Source organism: Monodelphis domestica, chromosome 1 (assembly GCF_027887165.1).
Source record: "Monodelphis domestica isolate mMonDom1 chromosome 1, mMonDom1.pri, whole genome shotgun sequence".
NCBI classification, from domain to species: Eukaryota; Metazoa; Chordata; class Mammalia; order Didelphimorphia; family Didelphidae; genus Monodelphis; species Monodelphis domestica.
Window position 1 is genome coordinate 185,738,923 of NC_077227.1, and position 22,288 is coordinate 185,761,210.

The 22,288-nt window shown below is 33.7% G+C and overlaps 1 protein-coding gene across 10 annotated transcripts in view; it reads right to left on the reverse strand.

The window, feature by feature from the left end:
- Nucleotides 1-22,288, reverse strand: part of GABPB1 (GA binding protein transcription factor subunit beta 1) — a 79,520-nt gene that overhangs the window by 18,797 nt on the left and 38,435 nt on the right. For 6 of the 10 annotated variants that reach the window (XM_016427884.2, XM_001369932.5, XM_056810181.1 and 3 more), the window contains exons 2-6: nucleotides 13,037-13,144; nucleotides 11,845-12,012; nucleotides 9,285-9,479; nucleotides 7,927-8,074; nucleotides 7,498-7,611 (exon numbers count right to left, since the gene is read on the reverse strand). In XM_016427884.2, the coding sequence (XP_016283370.1) occupies nucleotides 7,498-7,611; nucleotides 7,927-8,074; nucleotides 9,285-9,479; nucleotides 11,845-12,012; nucleotides 13,037-13,144 (733 nt within the window). The remainder of the gene's footprint in view (nucleotides 1-7,497; nucleotides 7,612-7,926; nucleotides 8,075-9,284; nucleotides 9,480-11,844; nucleotides 12,013-13,036; nucleotides 13,145-22,288) is intronic. The other 4 variants (XM_056810182.1, XM_016427885.2, XM_056810184.1 and 1 more) reach the window with 1 other exon arrangement.

The window sequence follows — 22,288 nt, forward strand, 5'->3', positions numbered from 1 at the left end:
ATCATTTAAGGTACTCAGAAATTAAAAGAGCCTTTTCAGAGAAGAAAAGTGTTTAAAGACATAAAAAATCCTGGATAATTTATCACTGTCCCAAAAAAGTGACTGAAAGTTATTATTATTTTTTTTTTTACAGAAAGTTAGATCAGTGGATCTATGTATTATTTACTCATCTTTATAAAAGAAGAGCCTTCTAGGAACAAACAAGTTACAATAATATATAATGATGATTTGTATGTTAGCGGTATAAAAAACTCAGCAAGAGCAGGTATGAACAGAAAAGAAAGTGGGCTAGTCATCGTGTGAGAGCAGAGTTCAACAGAAGATTTAAATTTCATTAGCTAGTATCTATGACATTATCAAAGATTCAGAGGAACATCTCTAGATATTCCATGGAAAACTTATAGAAAGGCATTGACAAAGGTCTCACAGGATGAGAAAATTGAATAGTTCGCAATCTACACCAAAGAAAGAAATACCCAAACCAGTAAGGTCATGGATCAACCCAACAAAAAACATTTATTAAATCCCGATTCTGTGCCAGGCATTCAGTATAGAAAGACAAAAATGAAATGGTTGATGGTCTCCTAGGGCTTCCATTCTATTGGGAGAGATAGCATATACACATAAGTATATAAAAATATAAACAAAAGATAATTCGGGGGGAGAAGGAACTATCAACCAGAAGAAATTAAGAAAATCCTCATGTAAGAGATGGCATTTGAGCTAAGCTTTGATAGAAATTAGGGGTAGTGAAAGTTTAAATTGAAGAGGGATTCCATCCCAGGCATAGAGGATAGTCTAGGTAAATGCATAGAAATAGGTGGAATGTTGTGTGAGAAGAACAGCAAGAAGGCTCCATCAAAGCAATACAGCTATAATCTGTGTATAAATCACTCTACTGAAATGGGGAAAGCAATACAAGGAATCTAGCTAGGAAAAGGAGAAGGAAATCTGGTTAAGTATCAACAGGGCCTCCTCAATTTTGTAGGCCAAATGGAATGATTATATCTATTTAATATTAGCCCAAAACTATAGGAAAAACATTTTATTAATATAACTTGACAAATAGTCTTAGGAAAATTGAAATAAACAAAATAAATTCTAAGGAAACAAAGAAGTATATGTCAAGAAATATATTCCATTGATGGATCAAACTGAACAAAATAAAAAACTGAGATATGAAACTGGAAAATTATGAAATAAGAAAAATCTAATGATTAATAGATAAAGATTAAAGTTTAAAAGTTTCGCTAGTATTCTGAAATGTTTAATAAAACACTGTTAACACATTAAAGGATCAGTTTATTCAAGTCAATGTGTGCTGAAATGACCAACAAAATTTTTTTTTTAAACCCTCACCTTCTGTCTTAGAATCGACTAAGCATTGGTTCCAAGGCAGAAGAAGAGTAAGGACTAGGCAATTTGGGTTAAGTGACTTACCCAAAGTCACACAGCTAGGAAGTGTCTGGGATTATATTTGAACCCAAGTCCTCCCTTCTCCAGGCCTGGTTCTTTATTCACTAAACCAACTAGCTACCCCAACAGACATTCTTCATTAAATTATCCTTTCCTGTGTGAATATACAGGCCAAAATAATTACTGGTTTCATCCAAGAGGCTCTGCAATGTTCTGGGGCTTAATGTAATCAGCATTTTGCCATCCATAAACAAGACCATCTGGTGAAACTCACCAATAAAAAATAAAGAATTTCTCTTTGATAATCAATAAAGAGTAAAGAATCTCCCTTTGACCCAGATCTCCATCACACTAGTAAATACTTTTGGTGAGTACACTTCAGCCTGGTTTATGCTTCATCCAATATTCATTATCAAATCATTGAACAGGGTTCAATATCATATTTTCCAAAAAATTTTGGCTAATATTAATGAATGTGTAGAAGAAACCTTGTTGTAAATGGGCCTATAAGATAGCACTTTCTTCTATATACATATAATCAAATGCTTTTTGTAACCAACAAACAATAAGCAAAATCAGATTTTAAATTCTCTATATCTTAAATTTAACTGAAATGGTAAAGATGTAGTCTACTTTCAAATATTTGGGGAAGCCTACTATTACTAATGGCTTCATCAAGGATGCCCTAGATTCAGGTACAGCTAAATTTCACAAAGTTCTACTATGACACTTCATCTTGTGGTGAAAATGACCCTGGATTCTAACAGCATATAACAGTAACTCTGAGAAAGTCTTCCATGATGAAAAGGTTTTGAAAGTAGCTTCAGTAACAGTTTGTTCCCCAAGACCAACATACCTAACAATGGAGAGACACACAACTAATATGTTGGTCACCTGATGACTAATTTTTTTGGACATGGAAACACTGAATACAAAAAAAGATAAAGTAAAAGAATGATCCTAAATCCTGTGTAGCTCCTTTTTCTATAGTGCTAATAGCTGAGTGCTAGAAAAAAGGGGAACAGAGTGCTAAGAATTACACAAGTTAATAAACCATCAAATTTCAATTTGTTGTTGCTGTTCATTCATTTCAGCCATGTTCAAGACTCTTAATGACCCCCTTTGAAATTTTCTTAGCAAAGATACTGAAATGGCTTAACATTTCCTTCACTTCATTTTACAGATGAAGAAACTAAAGCAAACAGGATTGAGTGACTTGCTCAGTCACAGCTAGTGAGTGTCTGGAGTCAGATTTGAACTCAAAAAGATGAGTCTTCCTGCCTCTAGAACTGGCGCTTTATTCACCGCACTACCTATTTGACAGCTGATACTCTAAATGTGAGATCCAGTGACTACTGAATTGATATATTGCTGGAAACTATAAAACACAACAATCTTGACATTCTTGCTATAAAGTAAATCAAAAGAAAGTTGCTATAAAGTAAATCAAAAGAAAGAAGATGCTGCTAAATGGAAGGAGAGCTCACAGGCAGTTCTTAAGAGACGCAAAGAAAGGAATTGATGGGTTGGGTTTTAGTGTATACTAAAGAAAAAAACATTATTTTGTGGGATATCTTGTCATCCTTAAATATAATAGTACTTAATGGAAAATATTTGCAAAAAGACAACCATAAAAATAATTGCAAAAAAAAAATTGATAAGGAAGAAGTGGAAAAGAAATTCTACAAAGAACCTGACAAGACCCTTCAAATTAAGTCAACATTTGGTCTGGTACTTCATGATTTCAATGAAAAGGTGATAATGGGAAATATATGGGAAAGCATGACTAAAGAAGAATGAGAGAGACAAATAACTATAGATTACAGTTACCATACACCATTATGAACACTTGTATTTTTAAAAAAATTATTAGGCACTAGGCATGTTAAGAATCCAAAAACTAACTGATAAGAAAAAACTTGTCATTGATTTGAGAGTTATTCCAAAGTCCAGCCATTCATATATATTCAGACCATCAATTAAAAAAAGATTTAGTAAAAAAAATTAAGAACAAGAAAAATACAATGACATACAAATGAAATAACCCTGAGTAGTTTAAACATGTAGTTGAAAAGTAAAAAATGAAGAATGCACCACAGAAATGACATTGATTATCATAATTTCAATCAAAAGTTTAATTAATAATGTAAATTAATTGGCACTAAAAAGAGTAAAAGAGCCTAAAAAAAAAGATCTTATTCAAGAGAGATCTGATATATTTGCCAGTTGGAAAGAGATAGTTTCCCAAAGCAACACTGAGTTAGAATATGAACTTAGTTTATAAAATCTTCTGAAGAATGATAGAAGAATATCAATAGGATCTTCTCATAAAGCAAAAAGGAAGGAGTAGAGGGTAAAACAAGTTTAAAGAGAGCTTGGCAAGGTATCCAATTAAGCAAAGAATTCTCAAGAGCAATTAAGGATAAAAATAAGACTACAGACAGAAGGAAAAAGAAAAAGATTTACAGGAACCATTTTTAACAAAATATTTTCTTTAGCCAAGATGGTGGAATTACCATACCTAGACTCAATATCACAATCTCAGAATATATTCAAAGAAGAGGTAGAAATGGCACTAAGTAATCATGTGTGAGGGTGTGTGTGTGTGTGTGTGTGTGTGTGAGAGAGAGAGAGAGAGAGAGAAAGAAGTGAGGTAGAGAGATTTATGCTGATAATTGGGAGAGATTCTTTGGGAAATATAAGGTATTAGGAGAGGTAAGCACTGACATATACAAGGTATTTAATGAACAAAGTATTGGAAGGAAGGGAGGATATTAAAGAAGGCAAGGGGAAATCTAGATAACACTGAAAAATATGCTTGAAAAGAACATTAGTATTTTCTAACCTACAGACCCAGTTTTCCATCAATATTTACTAATTAAAGTTACAAATATGAAAAAAAATTATATATGTTCTGATATTTCACATAGATAATTTTTAACTCCAGCAAATAATACTGGGCAGGATGAAATACAAAATAAAAACAGAATTGGCAAAGAAAGTTCATATTAAACTTGATGTGGAAGTTAATATAATATACAGTTGAATGCAGAATGAAGAGCACCTTCTACTTAAAATAACATAATTTACACATACACAGGATAGAGCTGGTTAAAGAGAAAATTTAAGTAGCAAACAGAAACTGTTCAAAGTAACTAAACTGGCAGACCTCTTTCTAAGTTAAAAGCATGTGCTCAGCCTTACTAAGCTGACCTACGCATCTGTTCCTAGAATAAATTTTATCTTATCATTGAAAAATTATTTAACACACCAAAATATTTATAGCAGCACTTTTTATGATAGCAATGAATTGGAAACAAAGTAGATGTCAATCAACTGGAGAACAGTTAAACAAATTGTGGTCCATGGATGTAATGGGTTATTATTTGCTGTAAGAAATAATGTGCATGATGAATAAATAGAAGCATGGAAAGATCAATATGAACTGTTGCAGAATAAACAGGGCCAAGAAAACAATATATACAGTAGCTAAATTGATAGAATAACCAAAAAGTCAAATGTAAATGTAAAAAGGTTGTAAGACCAAGCAAGACTCCAATGACTCAACTTGAGAAGACTCCCTCAATCACCCACAAGTGTTACATATTGATACATTGAAATTTATGCTATTTTTTGTCCTCTTTTAAAAACAATTCATTATGCAAGACAGCTCTTTAGGAAAGGGACATTTGGGATAACTATGATAACATAAGAAACAGAAAACATCAATAAAATCCTATTTTTAAAAACTACTTTAGGATACAAAATTCTAAACAATTTTTAAGAGTATTCTTTTTTTAATACTTCAGTGTTTGAATTTTATACTATTGAACTGAGTTCTCCTTAATTTACATGGAGCAGGGAACACTTTTGCAAACCTATTTGGCTTATATGCTACTCCCTAGATGAATATATTCTTGCACCTTATACTTAATGGATTCTTTTTGATTTTTCATTAAAAATTCAGCTATGAATTATGAATGCTCTATTTTGTCTTATCTTCCAATGGAAAACTGCTATAATTTACTGCCACCTACACAGGTTCTTTTCACATACAAAAAAAAAAGTTGTTAAACTGCTTTTCATTCACTCAGCACTTTATTCTTTTTACTAAATAAAAAATTTTAAGTATATTGTAGGGACAGGAAGAGTCAAGCCTAGAAATACAGGTTTCCTGAGTTCAAATCTGACCTCAGATACTTCCTTGTTGTTTGATCTTGGGCAAATTACTTAACTTCAGTTTCCTAGGCTTTATTGCTCATCTGCCTTGGAATCTATACTTGATATCAATTTTAAGACATAAGTTAAGAATTTTTTTTTGAAAAATAAAAAATATACTATATTACAAGTGGGGAAAATGTTTCTTGTTCTTTTGTCAGTCACATTGTATATCCATCATAATTTTGTATTCATTCTTACATATCATGGCATGTTCTAATGCCTTAATCATTTGTAATTTTAATGTATGGATTCTCTACAAGTTTTCCCTTAATTTCCATTAATTCAAATTAATTTCCTATTAATTAATTACCATTAATGAATACCTTCACTTGATAACTATCAGAATCTAGATTAGAGATTCAATTGCATTTTATAAGTCACAATACTAGTTATGCAGTCTAATATTTTTGTTATCTGCTACCAACCAGATATGATCATCATTGTTGTCCCTACAAAAAGACCATCATGAAGTTGCATGTTGTACAATCCAAAAATTTTTCCAATAATTAATCTTAAATAATTAAAGAAGACATCCATCCAGTGGCTACAAATTCACCTATTCTATACAGTTTCTCAAAATAATAAACTATGGCTTCTTTTGTGGAGTATTTAAGAAATGATTACTTTATTATTTAGTGTTATATTAATCTCCCATCCCATAATGAGGTAATTTTTTCCTATTAGTTGGAAATGCACATTCCAGAATGAAATAAAAATAACCAAGTAAAAATATGTATGATGATTATAATAGTGTAAGTGAAAAGAGCGCTCTAAAAGGAAAATGAACTCAGAATAAATGAAAAACTAAGGATGGTTGTTGAAGACAAATAAGTAGGCAACTTACTAAAAAAAGAATGCTGCATACTTTGTCAGATGTGATCACTGTGCTGGATGCTTTTGCTTAATTATTTTTGTTACAAGGAGTCATACTGGAAGGGAGCATAACTTTTTCCCCTTTACAAAAGATTTTAATGTAAGGGCAAAAGACACAAATAAAAAATTTCCTAAAGATTAAATGGGCTTAAATTACAACTTGAATAGTATTTATGAGGTTAAACATAAAAGGAAATATAGTGGTTATATCTCTACATCAGTGGTCAAGGGCTCCTTATTTCATAGGCTTATTTGTTCACCATAGCACCTAAGCAATGCACCCTCTTCAATGTGTATAGCAACCCCCTCTACACCTTAGCAAATAGTCTTTTTGTAGGTTGTTGCATCTGAAAACAATTCATCAGCTGTTGGCCACTCTGAAAATGAGCCTCCCAAATTGAATTACTGCTAATCCTCAGCAGAACTGACACACAGACTATATATTGTTTGTGTTCCACCTAGCATAGCCTTCAAAAAATAATAAACACCACATCTTGTTGAAGCATTAGAGCAGAACTCCAGTGGAATATCCTGACTCTAACAGTTATTATAAATAGTAGAATAAGTTACTATTTTCTGTCTTTAAGAACAGGACAGAGAGTAATTTGATGTAATAGATAAAGAATTAGTATCAAAGTCCAGGAGACATGGGTTCAAATTCCTCCTCTGACAAATTAGATATATGATTGAGGATAAGTCAATTAATCTCTCTAGTGCTCCAGGCCATTTTGAGTTGTAAAATAGTTACTTATCTGCTTTGTATAAGGGTATTTCCTCACTGAAAGTTTTTACATTGATATCATAGGTCTGAATTATACACAGCCCACTCACCAAAAACCAGAAAAAAATAAATGGACAATCACTCTTTTTTCTTTAATGGTTTTGGTGCAATGTGCCTGATTTCTTCAAGTGTTTTGGTTCTATATAGTTACAATTGCTTAGAATTATACCTTTATTATTTAAAACCATAAAACTTATTTTTCTAACCTGGGGTTTCTGAAGAATTGGACAATGGAGCAGAAGCTTCAGCTAAAGCAGCTAATGTAGCTAATACTGACGTAGATGAGTTTCCAAACTGAACAGCAGATACTCCAGTTTCATCTATATATTAAAGGGGAGAAAAAATAGGATACATTAGTTAAAGAACTTTAATCAGTTTCATAGCTTTGAGCAACTACCTCCTTTTGGATCAAACTGGGATAACAGATTTAAAACTAAAATGTTAGTGCTTTGTCCAATATCATCTTTCTTTAGGTTATTTTATCTGCCCATATATTTACCATATATCAAATTTCTCAAAGAAGGAAAATACAACTCCTACGATCTTACCCTGATTCTCCAACAGTCCTTCCTTAAAATGGTGAATACCTACTAAAGCATAAAATCCCAACAGCTACCCTACATGCATCTCAATACCTGTTGCCTTGGATGAATTTTCTGAGGATACCAGACCTGTTAGGTTCACCACCCCTCCAGGTCCAATGATAAACTGTGGTGTTGCAGCATGGATCGTCACAGTGTCAGGGCTCTCAGGGTTTGTATTTATTTGGTTCTGCATTGCAATCTGGGGAACAAACAACAATAAATTTTTTAGAATAACTGTCAGAAAAGCATAGGCCTTCAATGTAACCCAAAAGCTTCTCTTAAACAAACTATATTTAAGAAAGTTGTCTAGTGGTCTACTGAGTGTGGTACGTTTGAATCTCAACCTCAGCCTGTTTGTTAGGTAAAAACAGCAAAATATTAAGAAAGGAGAAAATGGTTAAGAGCAGTGTCTGAAGAGGTTACCAATACAGTATTAAGAGAGCAAGGCCTCATTGCAATAGAAATGCTCCACTCATGTTAACTGGTCCTAAACTTCTTGATTCCCATATCTAGAAATAAAGGTTGAATATCAGAATATCTTAGTTTCCCTGAACAAAAAAGCTTTTAAGTTACTGGTAGAAAAACAAGAGTCACAAGTCAGCATTAATAAAGAAAAAAGGATAAAAGTTAAAGTGGGTATGGGGAATTTAAAAACAAAGAGGTCAAGGCAATGACCAAAGAAGATTATTTATGTCAAGTTGGAGGAATTGCTTCTTAATGATGAAAAGCAATCTGGCTGCTATCCTTGCTAGAAAGATGAAGGCCCTGAAAAAGCCTTCTAAAATGGCAGTTAGAGAATGAATAGAGTCAGGGCTAGAGATAGGAGGTCTTGTTTTTAAATCTGGCCTCAGACATTTCCTACCTAAGTGACTTGCCCAGAGTGAGAGAAAGAAAGAGACAGACAGACACAGAGACGAAAAGAGGGAGGGAAGAAAGAAAGAAAGCCTTCTGAAAATAATAGAAATCAGAAAGGGATATAAAAGTATGAACCCAGAAGCCAAAGAATGCTTAGTTCATTGAACAGACATTAATGTAACTGTTGAGGTTATTTATTTTTATTTAAAATATACATACCTTACTCTGAAAAATTTCAAACTAGTCTCCAAATAAACTATCCAAAATTTTAAAGGAATTTTTAAAAAACCAGCCAAGTGAATAAAATATCTAAAAGAATTCAGAAACAATTACATATCATATAAAGTAATGACTTATTAATCCTTATTTAGATATTAAAAGTTTAGACTCTACAAGATAGAGAAAAATAAACTTGATTAATTCATTTGGTAAAAAATGAGAGAAAGAAAAAACCTTGCCCAAAGCAACTCAGAGGCAATAAGCTAACAATTCACAACATGATAAAAGCAGATATTATTCCATAAGTTTTCAAATTAAAAGTTTAAAAAAATTACCTGTAATATTTCTGCCAAATCTTCATTTCCATTGTCTATTGAAATATCCAAAGCAGTCTTACAAAATTTACTTTGTGTGTGGACATCAGCACCATATTTAATTAAAAGTTCAACCACCTCTTGATGATTATGTTCTGTAGCCCAGTGTAGTGCTGTCATTTTTAGCATGTCTTTTGCATTGACATCAGCGCCATGCTGCAAAAATGTTTTAAAATCCATAGATTACTTAAAATATAAAATACTATTCATATAGAAAATGAAATTATAAATACTATACATGCCTATAAGCAAGAACTTACATCAGAGATATATAATCACCTTCTTTTATCAATATTGAAATTATCCAAATGTCCCACCTACCAGTTATTCTTATGTTAAGACTGACTTTTCTGACTACTTTCTTTTTTTAAACCCTTACCTTCCATCTTGGAGTCAATACTGTGTATTGGCTCTAAGGCAGAAGAGTGATAAGGGCTAGGCAATGGAGGTTAAGTGACTTGCCCAGGGTCACACAGCTGGGAAGTGTCTGAGGCCAAATTTGAACCTAGGACCTCCCATCTCTAGGCCTAGCTCTCAATCCACTGAGCCACCCAGCTGCTCCCTGCATTCTTTCTGATACATCAAAAACCCCAAATTATTTTGCTGTGTTTTTTTTTTGGGGGGGGGGGTTCCTTCAATTATTCATCAGTGTGGAAATGAAAGCCTAGAAAAGAGAACTAGAAGAGGGAGCAAAATCCTTCAAGTGCAATGTTAATAATCCTAAAGGGTCTAGAGATTTTATTTTTATTTTTAAATGTACACACTATTAATTAGGTCAGTCATTGAAAGAGAGTAATTTTAAATGGAGGATTAAAGCCAAAGAGTATAATTTTTTAATCCACTACTCCTAAATTCACACTTTTTCAGATTCTCTCTTCTCAGTTCACTGTGCTCTCTCTGAGGAACTCTTAAAATCTCAGAGGAAAAAATTCCTGTTCAGATTATATCATTCTTTAAACTGAAACAAACAAAAAAACTCAATCATGCTAATGCTATTTTCAATTATCAGTCTTAAAAAAAATTAAATATATATACACATAAAAGTCATTGTCCAATAGATAAGTAGTCAAAAAATATGGAGTTTTCAAAATATAAACTATTAACAATTACATGAAAAAATTATCCAGATCACTAATTTATAATAAAAATATCACAAATCAAAACAACTTTGAGATTTCATCAATACCCAGAAAACTGGTAATAATGACAAAAGAAGGGAATAGTTGGTATAGGCGGGGTTATAGGAAGAAAGGTGCATTGGTGCACTGTTAATATAGCAAGAAGAATCAGTAATCATTTTGGAAAACAATTTTAAATTATGCAAATAAAGTGACCAAAATCTCCACATCCTTTGACCCAGAAATTCCATTACTAGGCTTATATCCCAAGGAGGACAATCCTAAGAAAGTTTCCACATATTACAAAACATCTGGAGTTTCTGTGACAGCTAAGATTTTGAATCAAAGTAGATGCCCATGGATTGGGGAATGGCTCAGCTGTGTTGTATCAATGTCAGAGAATATTACTGTGCTGTAGGAAATGATATGATAAACATGTAAAGATTCATATGAACTGATGCACAGTAAGGTAAGCAGATCTAAGGAAATAACATACAATGAATATACCAATATAAACAGAAAGAACAACCATGCACACACAAAAAAATCAAAAGCAAATATTACAAAACTTGTAAGAAATTGTTTGAAACTGCCTCAAAAATTATAAGAAGAAGGAGGCAGCTGGATAGCTCAGTGGATTGAGAGCCAGACCTAGAGGCTGGAGGTTCTAGGTTCAAATCTGTCCTCAGAAACTTCATAGCTGTGTGATCCTGGGCAAGTCACTTGACCCTCATTGCCTAGCCCTTACCTCTCTTTTGCCTTGGAACCAATACACAGTACTGATTCCAAGACAGAAGGTAAGGGTTTTATTTTATTTATATATATATTTTTATATATATGAAGACACTTCCACTCCATGATCTCTGCATAGGTGGGAGGGCCACAAGGGCTGCACATATTTTCAGACTTTTTTGAAACATCAATTAGTTATGCTGTTTTCCTCTTTTTTTTTCGTTTTTGTCTCATTATTATGAGACAAAGATAATATTATGTCTCATTAAGGATGGCTCTTTGTGAAGGGGAAAGGGAGAGGAAAGAAGAGAAACCATAGTTTTAAAAAAATCAATAAAAAACAAATTTTTAAAAAGAAAACATTGAAAACAATGTTTTCACAGAAAACCCTACTTTCCAGAGCTTTCATTAAGAAGCTCAAGAATCTAATCTGGTCTCAGATACTTCTTAGCTATGTGACCCTAGGCAAGTTAACTTACCAACACTGCCTAGCCCTTCCTGTTCTTCTGCCTTGGAACTGATAAAAAGAATCTAAGAATCCAGTAGAGATAATTCTCCCAGAAAAGATAAATTGTAATAGGCAATTTTTCTTTCCATTAGCTATTATTAAATTTTAAACATTATATTTCAATTTTAGATTAATTTTGAAAGTTTGGAAATAAAAGACAAACCTTAAGTAAAACTTCTACTATGCTTGCATGGCCTTCAGATGCTGCCATGTGTAATGGAGTTCGGTCCACTTTAGTTCTGGCATCTCGGCTTACACCAGCTCGGAGTAATACTTCTGTGGTTGAATAATGCCCATATTGTGCAGCTAGATGAAGTGGAGATGTACCCAACTAAAATTCAAAATATATGTAATATTAAAACTCTTGATTTTCAAGTATATATTACATACCTATTTTTATTTAATTATATCTTTCTTAAATAGGATATTTAAAATCATCCCTATGAAAACTCAACAACCAACACCTTTATTTTACAAAGAAAAAACCTAGGCAGAGAAATATTACCTGGTTAGTTTGTGATTTCACAGTAAGAGAGCCAGAAATAATCCTGACTTCTAAAGTCCATATAATCTACCCACTAAATTCCTGCTTACTCCATAAAGTCCAATATAAAGTTTTAATATAGTAAATAGTTTATTAGCACAGACAAAATTTAACGGGTACAAACTGGAAGTGATACTTAAGGTGAATTTGTCAGGAAAACACACCAACCAAAGCCAATACCAATTTAGAGTACATATAAGTTTATGGATAAAACAGCAGCATATAGAAGGATGACAGAAGACCATAAGTAATACTAACTCACAAAATACCAAAGGAAAAAAAACATTAAGAAGCAGCTTAGAAATTTAAAAAACAAAAATCTTTTGACAGACAGGCTGGTCCAGTTACATAATCCAACTGCTCAAGAGCCCTAAATTCTCAAATTCTAATAGACAGTCATAATGCTAAAATTATGCAAGTTAACTTGTAAAATTGTTCCAACAAAAAAAGATTAATTTTAAAACCTATAAATACCCAAATGGATATAAGATCTCATGTGGAAGTATTTTTGCGCAAAAGAAATCATAAGCCATCCTGTTGTCCTATATGTCTCAGGGTTGGGAAGGTCGGGAAGGTTGGGAAGGAGAACAGTATTTAATAGGCTGGGCCCTCCATGAATATTTCTCACAACTGTGAGGGCAATTAATGGAGAATTTAGACATATTAATGTTATGCTCTTGATGCTTATAGGCAGCCCATCTTCTTTTTCCATCATCATTTTATTTGATGGTATAATTTACATTCAAAAATAAATGAGAGTAAAATGCTAGGATTTTTTTTAGTGGGGAAAAAAAAGCAAAACTTTTCTTACCCAATCTGTAGTAAAAGGTGCTCCATTTGCCATCAAAATCCGAACTTCATCATCCTGACCTGCTCGTGCTGCTTCTAAAAGCTTCTTTCCCAAATCTACCAGGGACATCTACAAAAATAAAAAATATATAGTTCAATGCAAATTTTACCTTTAAATTTAAAATTTATGAACATCAGGTTTTTTTGCTTCCTGTTTCTATAATTAATTAAATTATCCTATAGGAAAGAAAAAGTATAAGGCTAATCTACCACCAAAGACAAAGCAAAATCAATTAATATTTAGTTTTAAAATGTTTGGATGAAAGAGACATATTCATCTTCCTAATTATGCTTTGTTTAGGATAACATTAAAATTAGTTTTTATTTCATGCACATACAAATACTACAAGGTGAGAAGAGTAGGCAGTCACAAGAGGAAAATGCCCCCAAATTAAAAACAGATAAACAAGGTTGATTATATTGCATTCATATTATAAGTACTAAATATCAGAAATATGTCACAAGAATAATGTGACAGATATTTTTCTCTGATATTGATATAAATAAGAAGCAACCTATCATATATTTACAATCAGAGTGGCAGTTATTCTGAGTTTTAAAAAAGGTGATGTCTTCTACACTTTTGCATATTATTAAAATTCTTCCAGGAAAAAGAACTGGATATCAGCTATGCCAGATATTTAGGTAACAAAAGAACGATAAAATTCTTTTTAAAATTTTATTGATTACTTTCTTCTTCTTACAATACAATCACTCCTCCCCTAAAACAAAGAAAAAAGCAAGTAAAACCAGACCAAACATATTCTATTCAACATTCTATACCTGAAGTCCTCCATTTTTCCCCTGAAAAAATAACACTACCTGTTATCTGGAACCAAGATTGACCATTGTAATTAGCCTTGGTGAGGAGTACTTTAGCAATACTTTTGCTTATATTATTGCTGTTTTTCTGTATATTCTCTTGGGTTTGTATAACCAAGGTGTTTGTATAATATAGTCAGACCTGAGTTTTAAGAAAATCACTTCAGTGGCTAAGTAAAAGATGGACTAGAGGGGGGAGAGACTTGAGGCATGTAGAATCACCAGCAGACTTTTGCAAAAGTTCAGGTGTGATGTGACAAAGGCCTGAACCAGAGTGTCAGCAAGGCCATCGGAGAAAAGCAGGAGTATTTGAGGGTCGCTGCAAAGGTGAAATCAAGAGGCCCTGGCAACAGAATAAATGTGGTGTAGGGAGATAAAGGTAGTGGAGAGTTTAGGATGACATTGATGCTGAAAGCCTGGAGAGACTAGGAGGATGATGCAAAGAAGGGAAGTGGAGAGGAGTTTAGGGAGAAAGATAACAAATGTGGTTTGGGGTATACTGGGTTTAAGATGTCTAATGGATATCCAGTTCAAGATTTCTGAAAGGCAGCTGGAGATGTGAGATTGGAAGTGAGCAGAATGGTTATGGCAGGCTAGGCAGGTTGGAGAATCACCAGCATAGAGATGATGATTACATACATCACAATTTGTTCAGGTTTTGACCCATTAATGGGTATGTACTTTTGTTTCCAGTTTTCTGCTACCACAAAGAATGCTATAAGGAAAATGCTATTACATATGGGACCTTTTTTGTTGTGTTTGATCTCACTGGCAGAGCAGAAAGGAAGTTAAACAAATGAAGGGGATGGGAAGAAATCTTCACACAGTTGTCCTCTCCAGCACTACTTATACCTTCTCTCAAAGCTGTCACACTGACCTTCTAGAAAGGAAGTAGGCATATTCCTTTTGCTTCTTCTAGTCTACACAATCACATTTTCTACCCAATTCAAAGTATAGGGGGAACTCAACCTCCAGGTCATTTTCCCTTCTCTCTCAAGGAGTTTGGCACCTGACTCACCATATAGCTCTTCTCAATTCTTGTCCTTGTACTAGAAGACTTGAATATCCACAAAAATATTCCCTCAAGTTCCCTAACCCCTCTTCATTCTCCTTAAATGCCATGACCTAGTCCTTCCCTCCACCCCTGCCAATAGGTAGAGTAGGTGATACAAGAGATCTTAATTATCCATTATCCATATTTGCTCTCTTCTCTAATTAAAACCTGACCATAATCTCTTACCATTCTACCTCTCCTTATTCCTCCTAAGCCCTTTTTTTCATCCTCACTCATCCTCAGTATCTTCTTCTTTTTTTTTTAAAACCCTTATCTTCCATCTTGGAGTCAATACTGTGTATTGGCTCCAAGGCAGAAGAGTGGTATGGGCTAGGCAATTGGTGTCAAGTGACTTGCCCAGGGTCACACAGCTGGGAAGTGTCTGAGGCCAGATTTGAACCTAGGACCTCCCATCTCTAGGCCTGACTCTCAATCCACTAAGCCACCCAGCTGCCCCAATCCTTCTCTAATCTCAACCTGGTAATTAGCTGCTTTGCCTCTACCCTACTTCTACTTCTAAATCCCTTTCCACTTATCTGGATAAAACTCAGCCCTGAACCTACCTCTTCGGATTACTATACAACGCTGGAGAAAGTCTCAACCATGTTGACTGAATTACAGTACGTTATTCTACCTTAACTGGACAGAATCTGTTCCAAATCTTTTGTTTCTTCCCACATACACTTTCATACCCTCTTCTCAGCTGAGGATCACAACTCTTACTTTACCAAAAAAGCCACGGTCATCCTTTCATCTTCTCTTCATATCAAAACACTTTGCTCTCCCCTTCCACTCTCTTCTCTGCCCTCTCATCTCTGATGAAGAGGTTCCTTTCTCCTTACCAAGGCCAACTCCACTTTTGCCTCTTTTTAATCCATCCCTTCCATCTCCAAAAGATTACAACCTTAATCATTCTCTTCCCTTCTTCTCCCTGACGCCCAACCCTTCCCTCTCTCCTTCACACTATTATCTTATATCTTCCTTCCCTTTCTTAACCAAAATTCTTGGGGGGCGGGGGGGGGGGGGTTGTCTACCAGTTACATCCATTGCTCACTTGTTTGCAATCACATACTCAACTGCAACTGTTCTCTCCAAAGTTACTAACAATCACCATATACATGACAGTATTTTCTCTATCCTAAATCCTTCTCAATCTGTTGCATTTAACTCTGTTGGCCTTTCTCTCCTCGTGTATACTCTCTTCTTTGGGTTTTTATGATACCAAATAATAATTTCTGATTTGTGCTCTTACCTGTCTAACCACTCTTTCTCAGACTCCTTTACTAGTTCATTAACCATATTATACTCCCAATCTGTGGGTGTTTCCTAGAGTTTTGTGCTAGGCTCTCTTCTCTTTTCTTTCTATACATTCTTTCAGTAACCTCATTGGCTTCCACAGGATTTAACTACTACTCTCTCTTTATGCAGACTCTCATATCTATAAATCCAGTCCCAAGATGCCCCATGAATTCCATTTCTCTATTTTTGTGAAAGGTGCCACCATAGCCAAATGAACAATTTAAATGACACAGTAGATAAAGCACTGGACCTAGCATCAGGAAGACCTGAGTTCAAATCCAACTCCAGACATATTACTAGTTGTGTGACCCTGGGCAACTCACTTAACCTCCATATGAAATTTCCTCATTTGTGAAAGGAGGATAAGAATAGCACAGCACCTATCTCCTAGGAGTGTTGTGAGGATCAAATGAGATTTTAAAGCACTTTATAAACCTTAAAGTATTGTGTAAATGCTTGTTATTATCATAAACTGAACACGTCAATAAACATTTAAGTGCCAAGCACTTCGCTCAAGACCATAACATGTCCAAAACTTAATTTTCATTGTCTTTAAACTCTAACCCCCACCTCTTCTTTCAAACTTCTCTATTTTTGTGAAAGGCGCCACCATCTTTCCAGCCTTCTATGTTTGTAACCTAGGCAATTATCATGGGACTACTCACTTTCTCCCCTACCACACACACACACACACAGTGGCCAAATCTTGACATCTAAACCTTCAAAAATCTGTCACATTTGACCCTTTCTTTCCATTCAGACAATTACTACTTCTGTTCAGTCCCTCATTACATTCCACCTAAACTGCTGCAAGTCTCAAGACTCCCTTGTTCATTTATTCTGAAACACAGAAGACAAAGTAATTTTAGTTTAGCATAGATTTGATCATGTGACTCCCATCCTGAAATTCCTATAGCCTCTAGAATAAAATATAAACTTTTCTATTTGGTTTTAAAGCCCTACAAAATCTGGCCCTGACCTATCTTTCCGTTAGACATTATTTCCCCTCCCAAACTCTACAATCCAGTCAAACTGGCCTTCTCTGTGCTCTTCACTCATGATGTTTCACCTCCCAATCCTATGCCTTTGTATTGGCTACCTCACCATGCCTGCAATGTATTTCTTCCTAAACTTCATTCAAACCTTAGGAGTCTCTTTCCCTTAAGACATAGCTCAAGCACCATCTTCTGTATGAAGTCTCTCTTCATTTCCCCAAATGCTACTACCATCCCAAAATATTTTATATTTAACTACTTTCTATATATTTATGATTTGTAACTTCATATTTATGCTGTACATATTTTTATATGTGCTTAATGTCTCCACTACAAGCTCCTTATGAGAAGGAATTCTTTCAGTCTTTGTACTTGTATCTCTAATACTTAACACGATCAATAAATACTTACAAAATCACTAATTGTATTGATGTGAGGAAAAAAATACCCTGTCTGTTATACATGTGAATATGTATAACAAGAAAACATTTATTCCTAAGGAATATATGGAAATTAAAATTTAAAGAACATATTAAAATGTTTCATTGAAATCACGTCACTTTTCTGAAAACACTAATAAACTACAAGCTCATAAATTTAAACGTACTGCAAATTGCAACACTGGTATAATGCAACATATTGAAAATTAAGTACTCACTAAATGAACTACTTTTTGTTTTTCAATAGGTTAAATTTCTATAATTTTTATTAAGATTGTATTTATTTGAAAAATAAGATTAAGATTACTAACAATAAAAAATAGCAACTAACATTTATAGAATGCTTACTATTTGCCAGGCAATGTGCTAAGTGTTTTACAATTATTATTTCATCTGATCCTCACAATAACCTGGGAAGTAGGTGCTATTTATCCCCATTTTATAGATGAGAAAACTGAAGCTGAGAGCAGACAATTGACATGCCATGTCATGCCATGGGTCACACAGCTAACATAACTGTATCCACTGTACCCCTTAGCTGTCTAGAGAAAAAATATAGGGTTAGGGTTTTGTGGGGTGGGGTAAGGTGGAGGATATGTTTTCAGAAAAATGTTTATGTAAGTAATTAACCTCTTGTAAATGAAACATAACTAAAAAATTTAAATATTTACATTATAACAAAATTTTACACTAAAATGTAACTTTATTTGTAAAAAGCTACTCCTTTAAACAATTTACTTAGAAATACTTGGTTCCTGGCATGAGCTTGTAAATCATTACTTAGAAATGTACAAGCATTAATCATGAACTATATATGGATTTTAAGAATTACATTAAAATATAATTATATTCTGTTCTTAATATATAATTAGTAGTTTTGTGCCAAATTGGAGTCTATCTTGGCTGATAATTGACAAAATTCTTAATATCATTAAATTCACTAGTTTCATAATGGATATTTTAAAAAATCAACAGGTAATGAAAGAAAGGCAAAACAAAAACACATGCAATATAGTCATACCATGGACCCTCTTCCCATACCGCATGGACTCCCTTGACCCAAATAACTTTTATTGGCTTTTGGTAAGATGGTGATATTAAACACTACGATTCTTCTAGTGGCTTTTTTCATATTATTCAAAATTGTTCTCCAAATCTACATAACACCAATAAGGTATTAGAGTGACTGGCTCTCTCTTCAGCTCCTCCAACACTGACTTTTCTGTCTCAACTTTGTCAATTTAATGAGTAAGAAAACTAAGCCTTTATTTCCCCTTTTTAAATTAGTGAATTCAGATATTCTTAATGGTTGTTGACACTTCAAAAAGAAGTGTGATTTATGTACTTTATCTACTGAATCTAAGACCTGTGTGTCAATTCCCTATACATCTTAGATATCAAGATTCTCTCAAAAATATGTAATTTGAAAACTTTCCCTTGAAAACCTCTTCCTACTCTAGTCACATTTGTTTTTATTCATGCAAAAACCTTTTCACTTTCTAGAATCAAAATTATCTATTCTATCTTCTGAGATCTTCTCTAGCCTTTATTTGGTTACTGTTTCCACCCCCAAGCCCAACCAAACATGTGAAGGATATTCATTCCTTCAATTCTCCTCTAACTTTTTGCCTGTGTGTGTTTTAGGATATAATCTTTTATTTTAAGATTTTTTTTGTATGAAAGGGTATAAAATTTTGGCTTAAACTTAAATATTACCAGCTATAATACAATTTTTAATTTATAGTACTATGCTTTCCTTCATGAATTCTATTGAAATTTTTCACAGATTAATTAAATTAAAAATATTCAATTACCTTTTACTCTAAATTACAGGCTGAATTCTGAAATTTTGCAACAATAGTTCAAGTGACCTGTAAATATAACATTCTAATTTTATTTAGTAGCTTCTTAAACACTTAGAGAGCCATCTGGTGGAAACCGAAATAACTGTCAATAACTAAAATTTAAATCTGTAAAACAAATTGTCATTTACTTTGCAATAAAATCAGAACAAATCTGAATTTATATGCATATCCACATGAAACAGGCTATTTTTACAATGTCCTTCAATTAGTATTTACTGAGCTCCCATTTTGGGCAAAGTATTGTCAGGGACTGAGAAGGAAAAACAAGAGATCAAGAATCAACAAACATTTATTATTACTCTGTTACCAGCCTGGTGATAAACCTCTTCAAACTTAGCTATCTATGTTGACCCTAGACAACAGACATAAAAGTGATTTTCCAAATACACAGGTTCCTAAGCCAACTAAAAAGTCTATTTACTTAACAATAGTTCTAACAATACCATTTCAACTTAACTTTACCTAACTACTTGCTATAATGTAATTTCTCTAGGAAAATTTATTACAGACAAGTTAAATTGTTTTTGATTCAGATATTCCAGATGCTAGGTCTAAAGCTCAAAGATGCTACTGGCAGCAAGAAAAGATCCAACTGTATAAAAATAAACGTTCATAGCATCATGATTTAAAAGAACAAAAAGCTAGGAACAAAATGTGTGTCAAATAGTTAAGTAATGACTGAATAAATTATGGCATATCAAAGTAATTTAATATTACCATACTATAAGGATTATCAAATATAAAGAATTCAAAGAAACATGAAAAGACTGGCATAAAGTGATACAGGGAAGAAAGCAGAATCAAAAAGTGAAAACAAACTCAAAAGTGAACAGAACAAAACTCTACTTAAAAAAAAAAAGTTAGTGTTAATGCCACACTTGTCATACTAAAGGCCTCACCAGACCTTTCTGTAAATAAGCAATAAGCTGTTTTTCAGGAAATTTATCTTTTAAGAGTTTTTATCTGTGAAATATCTGGCATGTCAAAACAAGATATTTCTGAAGTTGCTGTTGTTCAGTCATGTCCCCTCTACATGGCGTTTTCTTTGGAAAGATACTGGAGTAGTTTACCATTTCCTTCTCTAGTATATTCCCATTTTACAGATGAGGAAGTGAGGCAAACAAGGGTTATGTAGCTTGCCAAGGTCACCCAGTTATTACATGTCAGAGACCTGGTGCTCTTTCTACTGTATCACCTTGTTTCCCTTCATCTGAGGTGGCTTCCCTCATACTGGAATTCATAATACAATTTGTTTTTCTTATGTAAAATCACTTTAAACATAGATATTTTTAAAGTATTTTTTAAAAACTCTATGAATTACAATTCAAGATGCAAGAAACACTTCTCACACACACATACCAAGGAAATAGAAACCCTTAGGTTTTACAGCAACAATTCTGGTACTCAGAGTAGGGTACAGATATTCCTAGGCATCAGTAATTTGTCAATAATTAATATATTCTCATAAGTGAAGATCTCATAATATATAGAAATGAGAGTTTCTTTCTCTTTGAGCATTCTGAATCAGAAAACAAAAGATGACTGGCAAGTAATAATGGCAAGGTTCTGGGGTAAATTTGTGTAGTTTCTCTAGGTAACTATTGAAAGGAGGTAATATTCATCTAAGTGCATAAGCTCTGATACTAAGTTTTAAGTAAAATCATCTCCTGCTAGGGCAGGGGCAGTTCTGGTCTTAGCCGGCCCAGGCAGGGCCCATGAGCTGGAGCAATTAACATACAAGGGAGACAGATGTTATAAAATAATGTACCTTGAACAAACAGTGTGGAGTTAAGAGATAAAGGCAAATCCTAATATTGATCTTCTGTAAATGCCACTTTCATCAGTCATTTTTCCTACCCTCAAAAAATTTCCAGTTGCCTAAGTTACAACCTCATGAAGTTCAGACCTTTAAAGTCCAACTCAAATGCTACCTCATCTACTCCTTCTACTCTGAGCAATAATTTTTCACTGCCTCCTTTAGCAGTAAGTATATTACCTCTCAAACCTCATACAGCACTTTGTTTTCTATTTCTCTAATGCATTTGCCCAGTAATGCTGTGTATTACAGTATCTCTGGCATGGTCATATCATATCCCCTCTTCAAGGAATAGAAGCAGCTTGAAGGGAGGGAAGCTTTTTATCTTCCTTAGTACCTCCTCTATGTTTCTGCACTTGGTATGATCTTAATAGATACTAACTACTACTACTACTACATTTCTCTCTCTTTCTCTAGTCATGAAACTCATGAACTTAAAAAAAAATTTTGACAAATATATTTCAATAATTGATTTCCTTTGTATTTTATTTTATGCATTTAAAAATATTACTCTAAAGAAGGGGTCCTTAGGCTTTAGCAAAATGGCACAAGATAGTGAAAATCCTTGCTCTAATTTACTACCTTTCCAATAGCTCTAATTTACCACCTTTCCAATATCCCAAACACCATAATTAGAATTGTTTCTCTAATGTATTACTATCATGTTATCTCCTTAAAAACCTTGAGGCCTCCTCATTCCCTATTCCTGGCTGACATTCAAGGCCATCCACCATGGGGCATGCTTCCCTCCCACATTCAGTCTATGTTCAGCCAAACTGAGTTTTCTCTGAACATGGATCCACTAGAAATTTATGCTATATAACCTCAACTAGGACTTCATTGTGACACTGTAACCTATTTTATTCATTTCTTCTAGACCCTGTCACAATCACCATAGTTAATCTCCACTTTCCTCAAGTCAT